This window comes from Micropterus salmoides, unplaced genomic scaffold (genome assembly GCF_014851395.1).
Source record: "Micropterus salmoides isolate LMB-PRFRI ecotype aquatic unplaced genomic scaffold, ASM1485139v1 Ms_hic_scaffold_21, whole genome shotgun sequence".
NCBI lineage: Eukaryota > Metazoa > Chordata > Actinopteri > Centrarchiformes > Centrarchidae > Micropterus > Micropterus salmoides.
Genome location: NW_024041262.1, coordinates 11,615,145 through 11,633,291, shown reverse-complemented (window position 1 = coordinate 11,633,291; position 18,147 = coordinate 11,615,145). Strand labels below are relative to the sequence as shown.

The 18,147-nt window shown below is 39.2% G+C and overlaps 1 protein-coding gene across 3 annotated transcripts in view; it reads left to right on the top strand.

Annotated features, from left to right (window-relative positions):
* The window catches only part of rhbdl1 (rhomboid, veinlet-like 1 (Drosophila)), a 55,666-nt gene that overhangs the window by 31,272 nt on the left and 6,247 nt on the right, over positions 1 to 18,147 (top strand). For all 3 annotated transcript variants that reach the window (XM_038736329.1, XM_038736327.1, XM_038736328.1), the window contains 2 exons: positions 14,294 to 14,394; positions 16,212 to 16,272. In XM_038736329.1, coding sequence (XP_038592257.1) covers positions 14,294 to 14,394; positions 16,212 to 16,272 — 162 coding nt within the window. The remainder of the gene's footprint in view (positions 1 to 14,293; positions 14,395 to 16,211; positions 16,273 to 18,147) is intronic.

The window sequence follows — 18,147 nt, the reverse complement described above, 5'->3', positions numbered from 1 at the left end:
AACTGTCTGGAAGTAAATCTGAATTTGGCTGCATTTAACAACATATATCTGACACAAAATAATCAGTATAAACTAAATATTTGAGTCACTCAGTAGACTTTGAGTTTCAGCTCTGATGAGGAAAAAAAAGGAAGGAACCAGTTGAATTTCTCCTGAACAGTGATGAAGAGCTGAGCTGTCTCATGGTCACAAGATGATGAACGGCTCTTCGCAGTACAGTAATTTAACCATCTGATTCCTGTTGATGGAGTTGAAATTGGAGCTGTGCCACCACCGGGGCTTTGGGCATAGCAGGAGGTTTTCAAAAGACACTCAGACTCTGTAATTTGGTTTAGTGAGGCACATTGGTGTTGAGGATGCCTTTGTTACATGGAGAGAATTTAGATTTTTGATGTCAACATAACAAATTTGGAATCCTTTAAACTGGATTAAAATGCAAATTTGTCATTGCCACAATTTGTAATCTGTACATATGACAGACAGATAGGTAGATGATGTGTACATCATGTGTATGTCTATATTGACATGTGAAATATAGGACCCATTTCTTCTTCTCCACCCATCCATTCTTTCTTTCACTAATCTACTTACTGTGTGTGTGTGTGTGTGTGTGTGTGTGTTTGTAGACTTTGTTTCAACATGTGGTTTCACTGCCTCACACTTTGTATTTTACTAGTTTTCCTTCAGTCTTTTTAAACCTTGCTTGTGGATGTTAGAAATTGCCCAGCACTTTAGATTACTCAGTGAAATTCTTGATCCCCCATCCCCATTTTGTTTCCCATGGCTGTCTCATGTTTATATTCATGCAGTCTCATTCTAATTCGTGAGTTCAATCATGTCGGCTGTTGCTATCAGCTCTTCCACGCATGTTGCTTGTTATTTTTGTGCTGCGGCGGAGCTTTCAGGTTATAGTTGCACTCAGTGGGTGTGTTTATGGAGCAACGTGCTGCAGGTATTGTGCCTTTATGTGTGTGCGTCTTAACACACTGCAAGAATTTCTGCACTGCAGGGCTTGCTTTCAAAGCCAAAAAGATTTTTTGTTTTTAAATGTGCAGCAGATACTGTGAAAGTATAAAACTGTTCTCACAGATAAACATATCTCACATGCATGAATAAAGTCATTATCTTCTAAATAACACATATTTCAATTTAAAAGAAAAGATAAATGTGTCTAACAAAGTACAAGGTTGGTGTTTTATTCATCTGTAAACCGTGGATATGGCCTGATTTTGACTCCATTACTGTAGTGCACACTCTGAAAATAAAGTATGACATTTTGTCCTTGGATGTGTGCTGACAAAAGAACAAATCTGTAATTATTTTCTCCAAGTGCTTTTTGGACCTTAGTCGTTGTTCTTGCTCACTTTGCATCCACTCACTAATCATTCATGGCTCTGAAGTTCCACTTGAATTTCATGTTTCGAAATACAAGCAGTAAGAATTTCCGACTATTTTGACAAGATGAATGTCAAATGTTGAGTCATGTTCAACATTTTAGCCCGGCTCCACAATAAAAACAAGCAGCAGGGATTTATTTAATCTTCTGTCTTTGTTTCCCCTTCTTTCTCTTCTGGGTCTCCTTCCCCCGGGCCAACAGCTCCGTCAGCGTCTTCATGTGCTTCTGGACATCGACAATTGCCAGAACACCATGTTTCTCCTCATAGCTCTGTGTGAACCTCAGGGTGTCTACCTTCTCTAGCACCTTACATCTGCAAAATGGTCCAACTGCAGCACCTCAGACCTCTCTCCTCAGGCCCCTCTGACCGTTATAGTATAAATGATTCAGCAACTGGATTGCTTATTTCTCACTTAAAATGTGTTCAGAAACAGATTTTGTGGACGGACACCTACTACTCATCCTCAAACCCCATTGGTTCATAGAGCTGGGGCATCAGGAGGACTGCAGTTGGACCCTTCTCTACATTTGAGTTAACTTCCAGCAGCCTCTCATAACAACAAGCATGAGTCTGCTGTCTCAACATGTGACGCTCTCCACTCAGATCAGCATGTACTGATGTACTATATGTACAGTATATATAAGTCAATTCTGCAGTCTTCAATGTGACCCAAAAAAAAGACCTGGAGTAATACATTCACTTTGAATTTGAAGCTCATGGTTTCACATTTAGTTGTAAAGAAAAAGCTGTAATCACGCATTTCAGACCCTCATTTAGAGAAATCAGAAGTGTCGGTGTGTGTCATGTGCTCTCAGTTTTTTGTTTGCTCTTGCAGAAAAAAAATCTAATTGGATTTGCTTTGGTTTAGTGATTTATTCTGGTTTATTTTAATGGAGACAGAGACATACGCATAGAATATTCACTGAGCAGAATAATGCCACAAATCACAGCATTTAATTTGCAATGCTTGTCCCCAGGTGGCTTCTATAAAACAAATAAACACATAAGTGCAATAAAAAATACAATAAAAATGCAGTAACAGACAAAAACTCGAAAATAAGAAGATCTCACACCTGGCTACGTGCCTAATTATTCTTCATAGATTCTTTCAACTTAGATTTTGAAGTTGTGGCTGGTTTTGTACCCTTTGTTGGATCTGACAAGACTTTGAGTATTGAAGTTGTCTGGCACTGACTTGGCCAACTGGCACCCCAGCAACATATTAATATATTGATAATAATGACCCCGTAATATAATAATAACAACACACTGACAGGGCCATTATGCATAATGAATTCTTCTGGAACTTTAAATTCACTTTGGTGCTGCTAATTAAAGTTGTAACTAATGATTATTTTCATTAACAATAATTTCACACCACACCAGCTCATAGCCCAAGGAGACGGCTTCACCCAAAGTCCACTTTACGGTACTGTTTACTGTAATAAACTGGCCTGTGTTAGAAAGCACTGCTTATTGGTGTCCACAGTCAAGAGGGAGGAATTGGCTTGATGTTGTTTGTGGCCTGTTGGGAAATTGTAATGGAAATGTGATAAATTACTGCATGTCAGTATAACCTCATTGTTGCAAGCTAGTTGATGTTGTCATCACATGCCAAGTTACATGTAATGTTTAATCCTTTAGCGGTTGATTAATGTTGTGTTGTTCGGCCCTAATTTAACTTGATGATTGTTTCTGCATTTTTTCACACTAATAAAACCCTCAGTCTCTAAGTGACTGGAGGTCTTCGGGCTTATTTTTTCCATGTGTTACACTACCATTTCCACCTTCCTGTTATATAACTGATCACACACAGTATTATGGCAGGGTAAATATGATTACATCTGCTGCCAGTGAATGGAGGGCCTTGGTGCGTGGCCAAGAATGACTTTGTCCATCATATATTTTGCGGATGTTTGGTCGAGGCACACAAACTGCAATTCTATTTCTATGGAAATCCCAAAATCCTACAAATACAGCTTTGGGATTGAATCTACAAGATTAAAGTCAATAAATTCAAGTGAGTAATTAAAAAAACAAGTAAAAATTATGCTTTACTACTTTAATGTTAGATTACTGCAGGAATTACAGTTCAAAATTTTAATATATAAAAGTTTTTTTAATATACATCATGAGTCTAGTGTGAAAATGTCCTTCATGAAAGAGTAGTTTGATTTAAAAAGAATCTTGACTCAAGATCCACTTTCTGCCTTTTTCCAGAGCCTTTAACTGCAAGTCAAGGTCTTTCTCAGCGGACGACTCGCTCCTCTTAAACTGGAAATCTCTGTACTGTATTTGATGGAACGCACTACTTAAAACTTTTCTAAAAGTTGATTTGATGTGGTGCAGACAGTTGTGGGATTTTTGGGGAAAATGGGAGTTTTTGCTTGGAGCAAAGTTAAGTTTGATAAACTGGCGACGCGGCCACACCTTCATAGGACATCAGAAGCATCAGCAACTTAACTCAGCTAATGAGGGAGTGATGGAGAGTTAAAAAAAACAACAGAAGAGGGTAGGCATCAGAGAACAGAGGGCTGGATAAATAACGGTCAGTACCAGAGGGGATTGTGACTTGGTCTTTGACTCTCTGACCTTGGCTCTGACTCACTTTGCTGGCGTAGAGACATTTATCAACGTGCTGATTTGATTGGCTTGAGGTGAATCGGGGAAGGTTTGTAGAGAGCAGGAGGCTTTTTTGTTGCTATTGCCAACTGAATTATTTCTTGCTTGCTCTTACTATGAAAGCCTATGTGTCTGTGTAGGTGCAACATTGTCAGAGTACAAGGTCAGGTTTCATACTTTTTAGCCAAACTTTGCTGCAGACTGCTTTATGTGTACATACCCTGGTGTGTATAGCACTGAAGGGTCTGGTCCTGTGTTTCTGATTTACTCCTCTTGTGCTGAGCTGAACTGAGCGCTGAGGAGGCAGGGTGACCTTGGTGCGTTGCAGAGGCTGCCAGCATGATTATGGTAATACCCAACCCCCCCATCCCACTTCACAGTCAACTCTTCCTAGGTAACACGAAGCTCACTTCCGCTACAACCACCCCCTGCAGGCTTGCTGATAACAACACCGAGGATGATGAATATTTCTACTGTAATGGAGCCTAATTGAAGGGATCCCATTTGTGTGGCGCGAGCCCGCTGTGTTTATGGTTGTCTATTTGCATCTACTGTGTGAAGCCAATCCAGTACAGCAATGTTTGTCTGGCACTGTTGGAGTTGGAGAGTTGTCTGTTTCTCTACTCAGTTTTATATTACGTTTACTTTGGTGGTAAGTTTCAAGGTTCTCCAATGAAGAAGCACATCACGCTACCCCCACTTTGGCTTTCATAACCTTGAGCGCAGGAACTGATTTCATCCCCCTTTTCACTGTATATTGGAAGAATTTCAGTAATTTCCATCCAAGGTCAGCTATTGTGCTTGTTAGCTGAAAAAGCAGTCCTGAGTGATAAAGTTTTTTGGTCGTGACAAGAATAAATTTTTCGTATTTCTGCTCATATGGTGTACACAACATCAGGAACAGTTGCCATATTTGGATGTACACTCACTCTTCTTTGGTTATTCACTTTTATTCACTCATATACCCACACACACACTCACCCAGATCAGATATGATCATACATTTCCACTAACGGTTGGTGCTGTGCTGAGCGGTCTCCTCTCAGCAGCTCCGAGGATGGGACTATTGATTTTTCCTGATGCCCCCTGGACTCTGGGGGAGCATTAATATTATCATATTTTTCTCCATGTGGCAAATTTGGACAGGGCAGAAAACTGTTAGAATAAACAGAATCAATCTCTAAGGAAACCAAGGGTAAAGGGTGTTTACAGAGGACGTGTTGGCGCACAGTGAAATTGATGAATTGTATCTGTTCCTTGGCATCAACACAGCTGGAATTGTGTTGTTTTTGTGTTATTTTTTTGTTTGTGTTCTTTTGTATATGTAGACAAGAAAGGTCATGATTTATGTTGTGTTTCAACATTGGATCTGTATTTATATTATTGAAGTTGTTCGTCTAATGATCTGCCTTGACTGCAGTGCAGGAGCGCAGGTGTGTAGCATTTTGTCGCTTTGAGGATGCTGACAGTGTGGATCAGCTCGACACTGCAGATGCGTAAAACCTTGTAGACTCTGTCTTTCCACTCACATCATCTGAGGGGTTTCTTCCCTCCCAACCGCGCTCCACTAGGGCACGGGGAGATGGATGAAGATGTTAGATTGGTTGAGGACTTATTGCAAGTCATGCTGCTCCACTTTAAGGAAGGCATCATTGACGGAGATGATATTTCCCTTATCTCTTTCTGTCTGAATGACATCTCCTTCCCAGGTGGAAAATATCTTAAATAGAACTACCCCAGTCTGACAGCACTATTATACTTAAAATGAGGTTTTGAAATGGATGCCACTCGATTAAATGACATTTGAAGCTATGAACTTTTCAAATAGACTGTAAAGTAGACAAAAGACCATGTGACAGTTGGTCTGCCTTCAGCTGAGTCACCCTGACATTTACTTATTTTTACTTGGATCACCTGCAAACTCTGTCTCTGCTCTTATACCATAACTACAGCAAGGTGCCTTTCAAAATCAAATTATAGTCCCCCTTCATGCTAAAAACATTTAATCAATTGGTCTGTTGCAACAGAAGTCTATTAAAAATATTTTGATAATCAATACATCATTGAAGTCATTTATTTAATAAAAATACTAAATGTTTGCTGGTTCTGTTTTCTCATTTGTGAGAAATTTGAAGATGTGAAAGGCCGTGCCAATATACAGCCGATATTAGCTTATTGCCGATCGGAGATGCTCACAAGTCTTCGAGCTAGAGTTCAAGTCAAGTCTCAAGTGTCTTGTGGTTATAATGAATGTTGTGTCACCTGCTGCGTTCAATCCAGGCTGCTTATAAAACTGCATAGCTATAAGGAATTCTGTATCTGTAACCTGTTTTTCACTTACAGAAGACAACCATTTAATGTGCAATGCAATTAATGACAGCTTATTAACTACTATAAGTCAACCCTAAGTCAAAACAGCAAGCTCATCAGACATTTCCCAAAAATAAACATTGTTCACGAGTCCCGCACCTCGAGTCCAAGTAAAGTCGGAAGTCTTTTGAGGACGAGTCCCAAGTCGAGGCTGAAGTCACTGTGTGTGCAACCTAAGTCGGACTTGAGTCAGAGTCTCTAACTCGAGTCCCCATCTCTGTTTATTATACAAATGACAGCCAACTCTCAAATATCAGTATCTGTCTCAAAAATCCAACATTGTCCAGGCTATAATGGGCATTTTCAGACAGAATGATTAATCATTTAATTCCAAAATTATTTGAAAATAATAGTCATTTGCACCCCTTCATAGAGCAACCTAATTACTATGTTATGTGTACATTGCACATTATACTGTCAAGAATGTTTGAAGCAGTTATAGTTTGTTTCATTCAGTAAGACTAAAATGGTAAAATGGAGTGTGGACTGATGTTCTGTATCTCTTAATGTTTTAATTTTAGCGTGAGTGAGAAAGTAATTAAAGCAAAAGGTACAAACAGCTCCATCATGATTTAACAGAAACTAGAGCCCTTGTTGATCTCTTGTAATTGGGTAACAGACTATTTAAAAAATTACACATAGTGAACAAAACCTGTAGTTCTGATTGCCTGATTGTACCGTTAGTGACTTCTGTATCACCATTTCTCATCCACTCACTATTCCACTCTTTCCATCAGTCTGCCTCTCCTTATTTGTGCTTAGTAAATAAATCTGATCAGGCATTTCTCCAGTTTATTAGCCAACACAGGCAGTCCTGTGACTACAGGAGTGCTGACTGCAGCACATCTCTCTGTAGGATCACAAGATTTAATGCATACAGTATAGATCTGTCTGAGGCAAGCATGTAGGTATAGAGAAATCCGCACCTAAAAGCAACAATCCCACAGCATCAGTGGGTTTCCCTTACTCATACTCAGGGCTGGGGAGTAACGGATTACACGGCGTTAAGTAATGAGGATACAAACTGTATTCCGTTACAGTACAGAAAATAATGATGCAATCAGATCACAGGTACATTTTGAAAAATTGGGGATTACTCCTAGGGGTTACTTTAAGCATAAAGTTTCCATGAAACAGAAAGCGCTGTGCTATTTACCTCCGAATAATTTTTTTTCCTATGGTACCTACGTGTTTCTGTAAAAACACGAGGCTCGGGAGGGACGTGTCGCAGACTGATTGGTGTTTACAGTCGCCAGTAACACCGAGTGTGTGTTTATGTCCCCACCCCGTTATGCAGACTCATGAGGACTGGTTCCAGCTCAGTGAGTGAACATAGCAGCAGGACCGGTTGTGTGACACCAAAATGTGTGAACTATCAAATTCTGCGACCCAAATGGGAAGTTAAGCGCCAGAGGCTTTGTTGACGCTGTGAAGCCGTTGCAGTTTGGTTAGGTTTAGGCACCAAAAGTAATCGGTAATGCTTAGGAAAACATGTCGTTTGGGTTTAGTCACAGAATCTGATAGGTAACAGATATTGGTTTGGCACTTGATGCTGTGTTCACTGGGAAGCTGCTGAGCTAGGTTTCGTTGCCTGCTCGCCCGGCTCCGGTTCCCAATCAGGCACTGCACCCTGTGTAACTTAAACACCTTTATAGTCTATGGTAAACGCTAACACTCCCCGGGGCTTCGAGCTCCACCTAACTGAGCTAATAACATTCTAATATTTAGCCTACTCCATGTTTCTAATATTTCTCCTCAAATATGATCCAGTTTTACCAAAATCAGCTTTATACAGCAGCCTAATCAGTGGGGCCCAGTCCTAGAAACACAATGCTTCAGCAGCTTCATATTGAGAAATCTTTTAATTGGATGTGTGCAGAATGAATAATCCAAAATTTAAAATGGTTTTCCAAATGACAAACTTAAATATCATCAAGAATACCTACAAAACAAAGTTTTTTGTCATTGATGGGCCACATACTGCCATAGTGGTGACATAGTGCTAAGCATATCATATAAAAACATTTAAACATGTATTTTGGGAATGGGAGATTTTGTTATTCTATGTTTCTCTAAAAATACACTGAGCAGAAAACGCATCATTGATACTTCTCTTGTCTTCATTTGCCTATTTGGCATTGAAATAATCCAAAAGTAACTAAAAGTCATTAGATTACATTACTTTTATTTTGTGGTACTTGGATTATTTTACTGGTTACATTTTAAACAAGTAATTAGTAATTGTACTGGATTATATTTTTAAAGTAATACTCTGCTCATACTGTCCTCCTTTTACTTGACAGTTTCAAAATGGTAACCTAATGAACTAAACAAAAGATTTGTCTTACAAATTATTTTATGTCTCATAATGAAACATGACAAAATCAACGTGGCTGGTCTGGGTCTTTCTTCATGGCTTTTACCAATAGACTGAGTAAATGGATAAAAGTCCTGGGTTGCCAGATTTGCTGAATACTGACTAAATCACCTCAATAAATAAACACACATTGTCCTTTAATTGTCCCTTATTGTGTAATTTATTGGCTGACCAACCAAGAAGTGCAACTCAATGCATATTAATGTTCTCATCCTTCTGGTGGACATTGTTACAAATTTAGAGTTAGATATGTAGTTGTTCTTCCTTGATAACATTTTGTCTAACTCCACTACAGCCTCTGATTAATAGACATGTATTCACTGTGGCATCTGTGCTTTAAAGCCGCTCTAATCAGTGTTTTTGTATTAACAATGGGTCAATGACCTCAGCTCTACGGAGCTTTATAGCATCTTTCATCTCATTGTTTTGGGTTTCTGGCCCACAACTTCACTGTTTTGGTTAACTCTCACTGCTCTCATTAATGTTGTTTAAAGACACGGCAGGCAGCTGTTTTTTGTAAGCAAAAAAGCTCTGATAAGCTCACTGTCCAGCACCAAACAACAACAGACGACGTTTACAATGAAATAGTCAACATAGTGCATTTAATAGCTAAAGAACCAAACATTTCCCTCAGGTGTTGAAAACCAAGTGGAGCGAAAAATGTCCAGGAGCCTCTTGCTTGGTCTCTCTCTTTCTCTTCTTAGCTTCCTTTGTCAATGTCCTCTTTGGTCTCTTCACCTCTGCCATTAGCTAACGTTATGTCCATAGAGCCCGCTCGCCACCACCACCAGCATAATGTTACTTGAAAGCTTCTTCCAAAGAACTTACATTGTACATTATATACTTCTTACTTTTTTTTTTTGTGATGTGGTGCCATAAAGCATTACACTATTCTTGTGGCCAATGTACCATCAATATGATTTTGAAGCTGTTATTTTAACATAAAAGTACTACATAATGTTGCTTTAACTTTCAAAAATAAATCACTTTTACACCAAGCAGTAAAAACATTATTCCAAAAACACGTATAAATAGACATGAATGCTTCATTTTTGACAGAAAGCATAGGCTAAGATAATATAATATTTTCACCCTTAAACGCCATGTTACCTAATTTTAGCCTAGACATCTACAGCCATTTAGACATTTTTGAAACATCTATTCAACAAAATTAGATCATTAAAAACATACATCGACCAGCTTTCTCTAGGGACTCTTGATAGATTGTAAATAGTCTCATTGATCACAGTCGGTAGCTACCCACATATACAAACTAGTAAGCAGACAGTTAAAAAGCAAGTTTATAAGTGTTTGTGCAGAGGCATATTTTCAGAGGATTAGAAGATTTTTTTTATTGCAGCGTTTACTGTGCTGTGGTGTAGCCTCCACTGGAGTGGCTACAGAGAGGCAGTGTCAAACCCTGTCCTTGGATCAGCTTACCAGCCCCTGTCTGCACCTTATCCCCGAGAGACTGAAAAAAATACAAAGTTGACCCATAGCTTAAGGGCAACATGGAGTAACAATAATGTTGTAGCAAGTTTGGTTTGACGGAGAGGGTCAGTTGTGTGATTATACTGCAGTAGATGGAGTATAGTCATGAGTGTGTAGGTGACATATACTCTACACAAAGTACGTCATTTTTACTGTCTACACTGCAGTGCACTTGTGGATGTTGCAAGCTCACAAAAAGATTTGAGGATGTTGATGATGACTTCAGGATGGCAGCAATAAATAATCTGTCCACGAGATGGAATGTGTCAACTTGGCACTGAAATAATTGTACACCTCACGTCTGCTGCTGAGTGCGAGAATCCTAAATCTTAAAATCCCCCTTAAGCAGGAGAGGCCACATGACAGGCCTGTTTAATATTCACTCTGTATTTGGGAGCCTCTCACGAAAGCAGAGCGAGCAGGAGGAGAGTGCAGTTTGCATCCTCCCTGTGGAGCCCATCTCTTCCTCTGAGCCGGGGGTCTCAGGTTGCCTCCTCTTCTTCACCCACAGATGGTGGTGTCACATCCCTGACGAGTGTCTCTTATGAAAGGGTGGTATATTAACATTGATTCAAGATGTGTAATGTGAGGGGGGGTCGCTGATAGTGATGACCCACAGAGGATACGTCCCAAGTCTGTAGTCCTCCTCAGTAATAAGAAACTATAACCTTTGGACTTTTACAGCTTTGAAAAACCTCTAAAAACTAATTTCAGACTGCAGCCAAACTAATCTAGCTAAGGTTAGCATCTAGAAGGTGAACTTGGTGGAGCATTTAGCAGCTAACGAGCCAGATGCACTTGGAGGAGACAAAAAAGCAGGGAGTTTTAAGGTGATAATAAGACAAAATAATGAATCTGGAAGAGAAACAGTGTCTCTGCAGTAAGTTACAAAGATGTCATATCATCTATTTTTGTATTTAACACCTCAGTATTGATTACACAATTTCAACCACAGGCGTAATCCAGAATTGGGGTGATGAGACGTGGTCTGTGAGGAAAAAAATATTAATGAAAGAAAAGTTAATATTCATAACTGTAACCCCTAACATTTGGCTAACACAGTAGAATAAATGAATAAAATTGTATCACTTTATTGTACTGAATCTTTAAGAGCAGCAAAATACAAAATATCAGTCACAATATATAACCATAACTGAAACCCCAGATGATATCTCTAACATCATGCTATCAATATTTCATCAATATAACTCCCAGCTCCACTACACTGAACTGCGGAAAAGCTGTGAAGCTCCGGAAAAGACTAAAAGAGAAACTCAGATGTTGGTGCTGCTGAAGTTGCTCCAATTCAAATGTTCCTTTACTTTGAAGAGATCAGAGACCACATACTGTATGCTACGCTGTGTTATTTCAATTTTGTGGCTCTTCTAAAAATGGGGCAATGTGAATCTCCTCAAATCTTCAGCTGAAGCACCAACCTTCATATGCCCCATAAATCTACGTAAAATAGCCCATAGGTGTCGGAGCGAGGAGAGATGAATGACTCAGGAACGCGCTCTGATTACCATCTGTCTTTCCATGATCATCACTGCCACCACGGGCTGACGAGGCGTTCTTTAAGACGATGTTTACTCTGTGCACTCCCAAGACACACACACACACACACACACACACACACACACACACACACACACACACACACACACACACACACACACTCACACTCACACACACAAAATATGAATGTTACAACATGCATTATAGATCTGAGATCAGAACTCCAGCAAACCCAAACCGTGATTAAAAAGAGCCTGTTTTGTTTTATCAGCCCTCTCCGCTTTCCTTATCAGCTCATTTGCATAATTAACAGTGGCTGACGCTGTCCTCGCAAGCAACTGCCACTGTGATTTTTCCTGCTTGGAGTTCTGTCCTACTTCATGGTGTCACTGTGACCCTTTTTATGTGGTGAATGCAGCAGCAGGTGCACTTCACTACATTCAGGTTTACATCTTTATAAACCTTTTTAAACTTAAAACACTGTTGAAAACAGCTGCTGGCGACTTTATACTCCAGTTCTGGGCCTATTTGTTTGGCATGTTTTTGTTATTCTCATTAATAACTGGCCAAACATCCCACTGAGATATCCCTGCACCGTAATGGAGATAACAAAAAACTTTTTTTTGTACATCTATATATAACGCATGCACAGTCCATCAAATTTAAAACACACAACTCTTCTCCTGTACACCAGGCTTCACTCACCAAATGTTTCATGAGTCATGTGACCATAGAGCGTACTTATGTACTATAATTATGCTTTTTGTGACAAAATGCTGTTTACAAAATACAAAATGTGCAATATTCCAACCATCATTTCAGAATATTCTTTAGCAAATACAATCTTGCATCTAAAAAAGTTGAATGTCCATCTATTCAATATAAAGCAACACATTCTGTTTTCCTTAAACCTCATTTGTCAAACAAATGTTTTGAAACACAATATTCTCCAATCTCTTTATATTTATAACTAACCTGGCAGATTGACAATTTTTTTTCTAAGGCGTCACTTTGTGCTGAAAAGTGGTGGGGACATAAGGGCTCAGATTTGGGGTTTGATGATACATTTAGGTCATGACACGTGATGATGCACGAGAACAAGACGAGAAGATTTTTAACAATATTTTGAAAAGCATGAAAGGCTGAAATATATGAGTGGGGGGTCTGGGGTCCTCCCCTAGAAAAACAGGAGCATTAAACACCTTATTTCATGCATTCTGGAGACATTTTCTGCTCCAATTTATGGTGGAAATTATATAAAGGGAAACAAAACAAAAAATCAGCTGGCAGGTGACACTTGATAAATATAAAAATATAACACCAAGCAGTATATATAATAATATAATAATAATAATAATAATATAATGCAGTATTAAGCTGCAATTTTTGGATATTTAATTATATATATTATATATATTTAAATTGCATTGCATGTTTTCTTATTGTGCAAATAAACCTTTCTCAAAGCATTTTCATTTGTAAATATTTTTCAGACCATTTTTACAAATGCTTTAAAAAACTGATGGGGACAAAATCAGCCATTTCAAAATGTGGATGGGACATGTCCTCAGCGTCCCCAGTGTAAATGACACCTATACTTGAACACATCAACAGTCAATTTTATTGAAAGTTTTTGGTGTCAGTCCCTGATATGAATGGTAGATCTCCACAAGATTAATACTTATTTTTTGTTTGTTTTCCATTATGTAATTTATAACATAGCTCCACCCATCTTCAGCCTGACTAGACACCAAATAAAAACAAATAATTGTTTGAAATGAATTATTGTTCATATATATCAGTATCAATAGTAGTGACAGGTGGATTTAACTTGCAGTGTGTTATAATGTTAACCCACTGTCACTCAACCTCCCAAGTGTCTTTTATATCTATTGTATCAGCACATCTGTTCATATTATCTACATATCCCAGATTGCATTTTGCTTAACGCAAAGCAACTTCAGAGCACACAAATTGGAAATTATCCTCTTTAGTAAAAGGTTTGCCTGTGCTCTGCTGGCCTTACTTTGATCAGAGATCATTTTGAGATGGACTTTTTTTTAATTAAAGGAAAATCCAATTAGAAAATATTCCTTGAAAGTTCTTTACCCTTTTAATATGATTAATCAGCTGCGAGTTTAGCAGACTGCTTACATACAGGGAAAGCCAAAGCAATACTGTGTACAACACACAGAATACGCGTATGTGTTTGAGTGCGTGTCATGTATTGTAGATGTAAAATAAAGGGGCATGTGAAGGTCAGCTGATGTACCGCAGTCCCTGTGAACAGAGGGTGATTTCCACTCAGAGATATTTTTTAAAAAGTGCTCAGAGGAAGGTGACTTGTGCTGCTGCGTGATGAGTAATCTGACTCTCCCTTTGTTTTTCCCCTCTGCTGTCCTTTGCACACTCTCTCTCTCTAAAACACACACATTATCTCCCTGCATTGCGTGGTCTCCCTCTCTTATGTCTACACTCCTAACCTGTCTTTCTTTCTCTCTCTTTCTGTGTCTCTCTGCAGGCTCGCTGACGGTATCCATCACCGACATGCGTGCTCCAGTCGTGGGGGGCTCCGGGGGGGTCTACGCTCTGTGCTCAGCGCATCTGGCCAACGTTGTCATGGTAACTGTCATCATCACCGCCTGCATTGTCACGTCTGAAAGCAGTTTTCAATAGAGATGAAATTCAGAACTGTCCGCATGTTGCTAGACTGAGACGCCACACAGTCCCACTTTTTGAAATAGATGTTAGTTGGAGGTTTTCCCTGCTATAGTCAGATCTCATCCATGTGATAAATAATTTTTATTGCCTGGCTGTTTTTGGGAAAGTGCCATTGAATATTCCATGTGACCTCTTTGGAGAAGCTGCACGTTGTTGATGAGCAGCATACCCCAAAGACTTCCTCTAGTATCTCATATTGCTATGACCACAACATGTTTTCACTGCTTTTGTATTGATGAATCTGAAGTGAACTGGCACTTCAGACACTTAAATAAATTATTAAGACTGTGTTTATTTGTGTCCACTGAAAAAGCAAGCAGTGAACTCCCTTGATGCTGCTTTCTCTCACAGGGTTTACATGTGAAATGCCTTCCACATTCTCTTCAACTCTCGAGGCGACGTTACATCTGACAAATCACTTTAACTAATGTCGCTGTTCACTGTGGGCAGTGGAGGTGCCAGCAGGGATAGAAATCAAAGTGCAGTGATGGGCCCAAAGCAAAGGCTGTGTGCTCGTAGCAACTAAAAGTTTATTTGGTCTGTTACGCTTGGTGCCTGTTTGTTGTTGGGAAATCTTTCAAGGCACGTCTTAGTTCTGCTCTGATGAGTTTTTTTTTTCTAGTTTGTGTTTTTGGAGAAAATCTTGAAACCTCGTCCGGTCTCGACCCGGTAAATTCCCAGACATCTGCCATCAAGCATCATCATCCGTTTCGCTCAACAGACATTTTCAGGTTCAGTGAAGTTTCAAGCACCACTGTGGACGTGACTCTCTAGAAGTCATGCAGCTCCAGCTAAATTGTCAGAATACATCATGGAACCATGTAGCGTGCACAAATTCAACTTTTGACATCACTTACATCTTCTTTTTATGGTTCTTGATGTTATTAAAGAAAAACGTGCCCTTTTGTTTTGCGTTTTTATATTTGTGTCTTCTAAACAACAAGCTCTTTCTTTGAGTCTCTGAATGATCCTCTGCATCTCACACACACATAGGTGGATTGGCTGTCCTTTGTTAAAAATTGCCCAAATCATCCTCCCATCAGAATGCAGCAACACCACATAACACCCAGATCAGACCTCCACCTCTGCAGTACTGTGGTGACCTCTCCCCTCCCCTCCATGACATTAATCATTTATGTGTAGAAATATTGTGGCATTACCAGCACTGCCACTCCTCGCTTTGTTTTTAAACGTCTGGTCACGGCAGGTTCAATTTTATGCTTTCTCCTTTGTCTTTAATTTTGCATGGCGTTCACCATTTCTTTTTCAGCTGTGATAGAAGAGGAGAAACACCGGCCCTGAGTCAAATTCCCACAGGCAGGAACTTAAAGAGATGTGCGTTTGGTAAAATTTTTCATCATGGGGAATAAATGTGTTATTCTAAGTCAGGATACCATCGCTCTTTCCCCCCAAGAGAATCGTGAGGGATATTTATTGGCCTGTTCTCCCCTTGTGTTAAATTATCTTAGCCCTAATTAATAGGGTGCCACTGGGTTGGAACCAGTAAGTGAAGAGCAGCCAGGTGTAAAATCTGTGTGTAGTGGAAGTGCTGGTTCTTCTCTCATATGGATGTGGATTGTCTTTCTATCAGATCTAAATATGTACAGAGGTTAGAAATGGAGGACTTTCTTCCCAGACTGTTAATGTACTCATATAAATAATGTTTTTTAGTGTCGTGAATATTTGTGCTGACGAGACACTTTGGCTCTGTGTTGCAGAACTGGGCCGGGATGCGGTGTCCGTACAAGCTGCTCCGCATGATCCTGGCGCTAGTTTGCAGTAAGTTGTCCAGATTTACTCTCAAAGCCCTGCGCTTCTGTTCCTGCTGTTGCTCTTTATGCTGAATTTATAGTCAAATTATTAAGCAGGGAGTGAGTGCAGCCTTTCATTTTCAGCATATTTAATGTTGCACACCTGTTCCACTGAGGGTTTATCATCTGAGTGGGGTTAAAAAACCTCTTAAAGCTGAGCAACAGACTCAGGCTATCTTTGTTAATTGCTCAGAGTGAGAGGCTCCATGATTGGACACGTTGCTTTGTTTTCAATGCTTTTGAGTCATACTACTTGTCCTTTTTCTCCACATGAGGGCCGATACACTGTGACTTTCATTAGTGAGCAATATGTTCCCTCCATCTGTCCCGAGCCTGCCGCCCCCGAACTAAGAGAGAAGCAAGTCTCTGCTGGAATGTGATATTTCTACTCAGTGATTTACAAACAGGAAATACAGCATTTAAAAAAAATAAAATGTGACAGATCATTTGTGTGAGATACTGTGAGGACTGAATTAACATTTACTCTGGTTTTATACTGTCAGTGTTGAGTATGTTTTCAGCTAAAGAGGCTTTGGAAGAGCAGCAACAACAAATAACATTTGAAAGCAATTTAAAAAAAAAAAAAAAGATCCATTGAAATTGTCCTGTGACCTTTCTTTGCCTGCAGAAGTAGACTTTGATGAAACACTTAACTACAATACACTGTATAGCTCAAAGTCAGCTCAGTCCTAGGCCATATGTGGAAAATGAGTTATACAAATGATTCCCTTTCTTAGAAGGATGATGAAAAATGTTCTGATTTTAAATGAGAACGTGTAAGTTATAGGGAAAGCCAAATAAACTCAATACCAGTAGAGTAGATGTTCATGAGTATATTGCCTTAGTGCATGATGGAAGACTTCCACTTAACACCTACCTCATATAAATGCAATCATATGGTTTCAACTATCTTCTCATGTTGCCTTTCTTTCAAAATAAGAGCACACTGTCATTCAAGACTTTTTCTAAGATTCACATAATTTTTGTCTGATAACCACATGTAAGCCTTGATTAGTTAAAGAAATAGTTCAGTATTTTGGGAAATATCCTTATTCGTTTTCTAGCAGAGAGTAAAATGAGAGGATTGATAACATTTGCATGTCTGTAGGTTAAATATGAGACAACAGCCAGCAGATGGTTAGCTTAGCTTAGCACAAACATTAGAAACGGGCAACAGCATAGCCTGGCTCTGTCCAAATGTCCACCTACCAGCACCTCCAAAACAAATTTCTTGTTTGTTTATTCCATATAGATGTAAAAAAAATAAAAATATAAATAAATAAATAATTCAGGTCACCATTTTTCTGGGGGTTATGTGTTGGACTATGGCTGTTTTTTGAAAAACGCCTGCTACATACTACATACTGCGTTTCATAGTAGTACGCAGTATGAAACTGTTAAATCGATTTATTTTCAGTATGCTAGGACAGGCTTAGCCAGTTTCCGGTTTTGGAAAGCGGTGTGAGGAGAACAACCGATGTGTAATGAATGTAACGGTAATACCTCCTACTACCCATAACAAAGCCATAACGTTTATAAAGCCTGCTAAGCTAACGCTTGATATCACGAAGACAGCAACGTTAACCTTACCAAACATACATGACTTAAATCTTATAATGAGTTGTATTTTTTTGTTATCAGGGACAGAGCAATTACATTCCTTCTTGTCCACTACTGACACAGGGATGCTGCTGTTTGCCATTTCAGCAATAACCAGCTATTGAGACTGCCTGGTTAAATAAAAATTACATTTAAAAAAATATCCAGTTGTTGTGACTGTTTCAGTGCTTTGCATTGTGGGACACAGTATGCGAGGTAGATGCGTACTGGAGATATTTTCTGA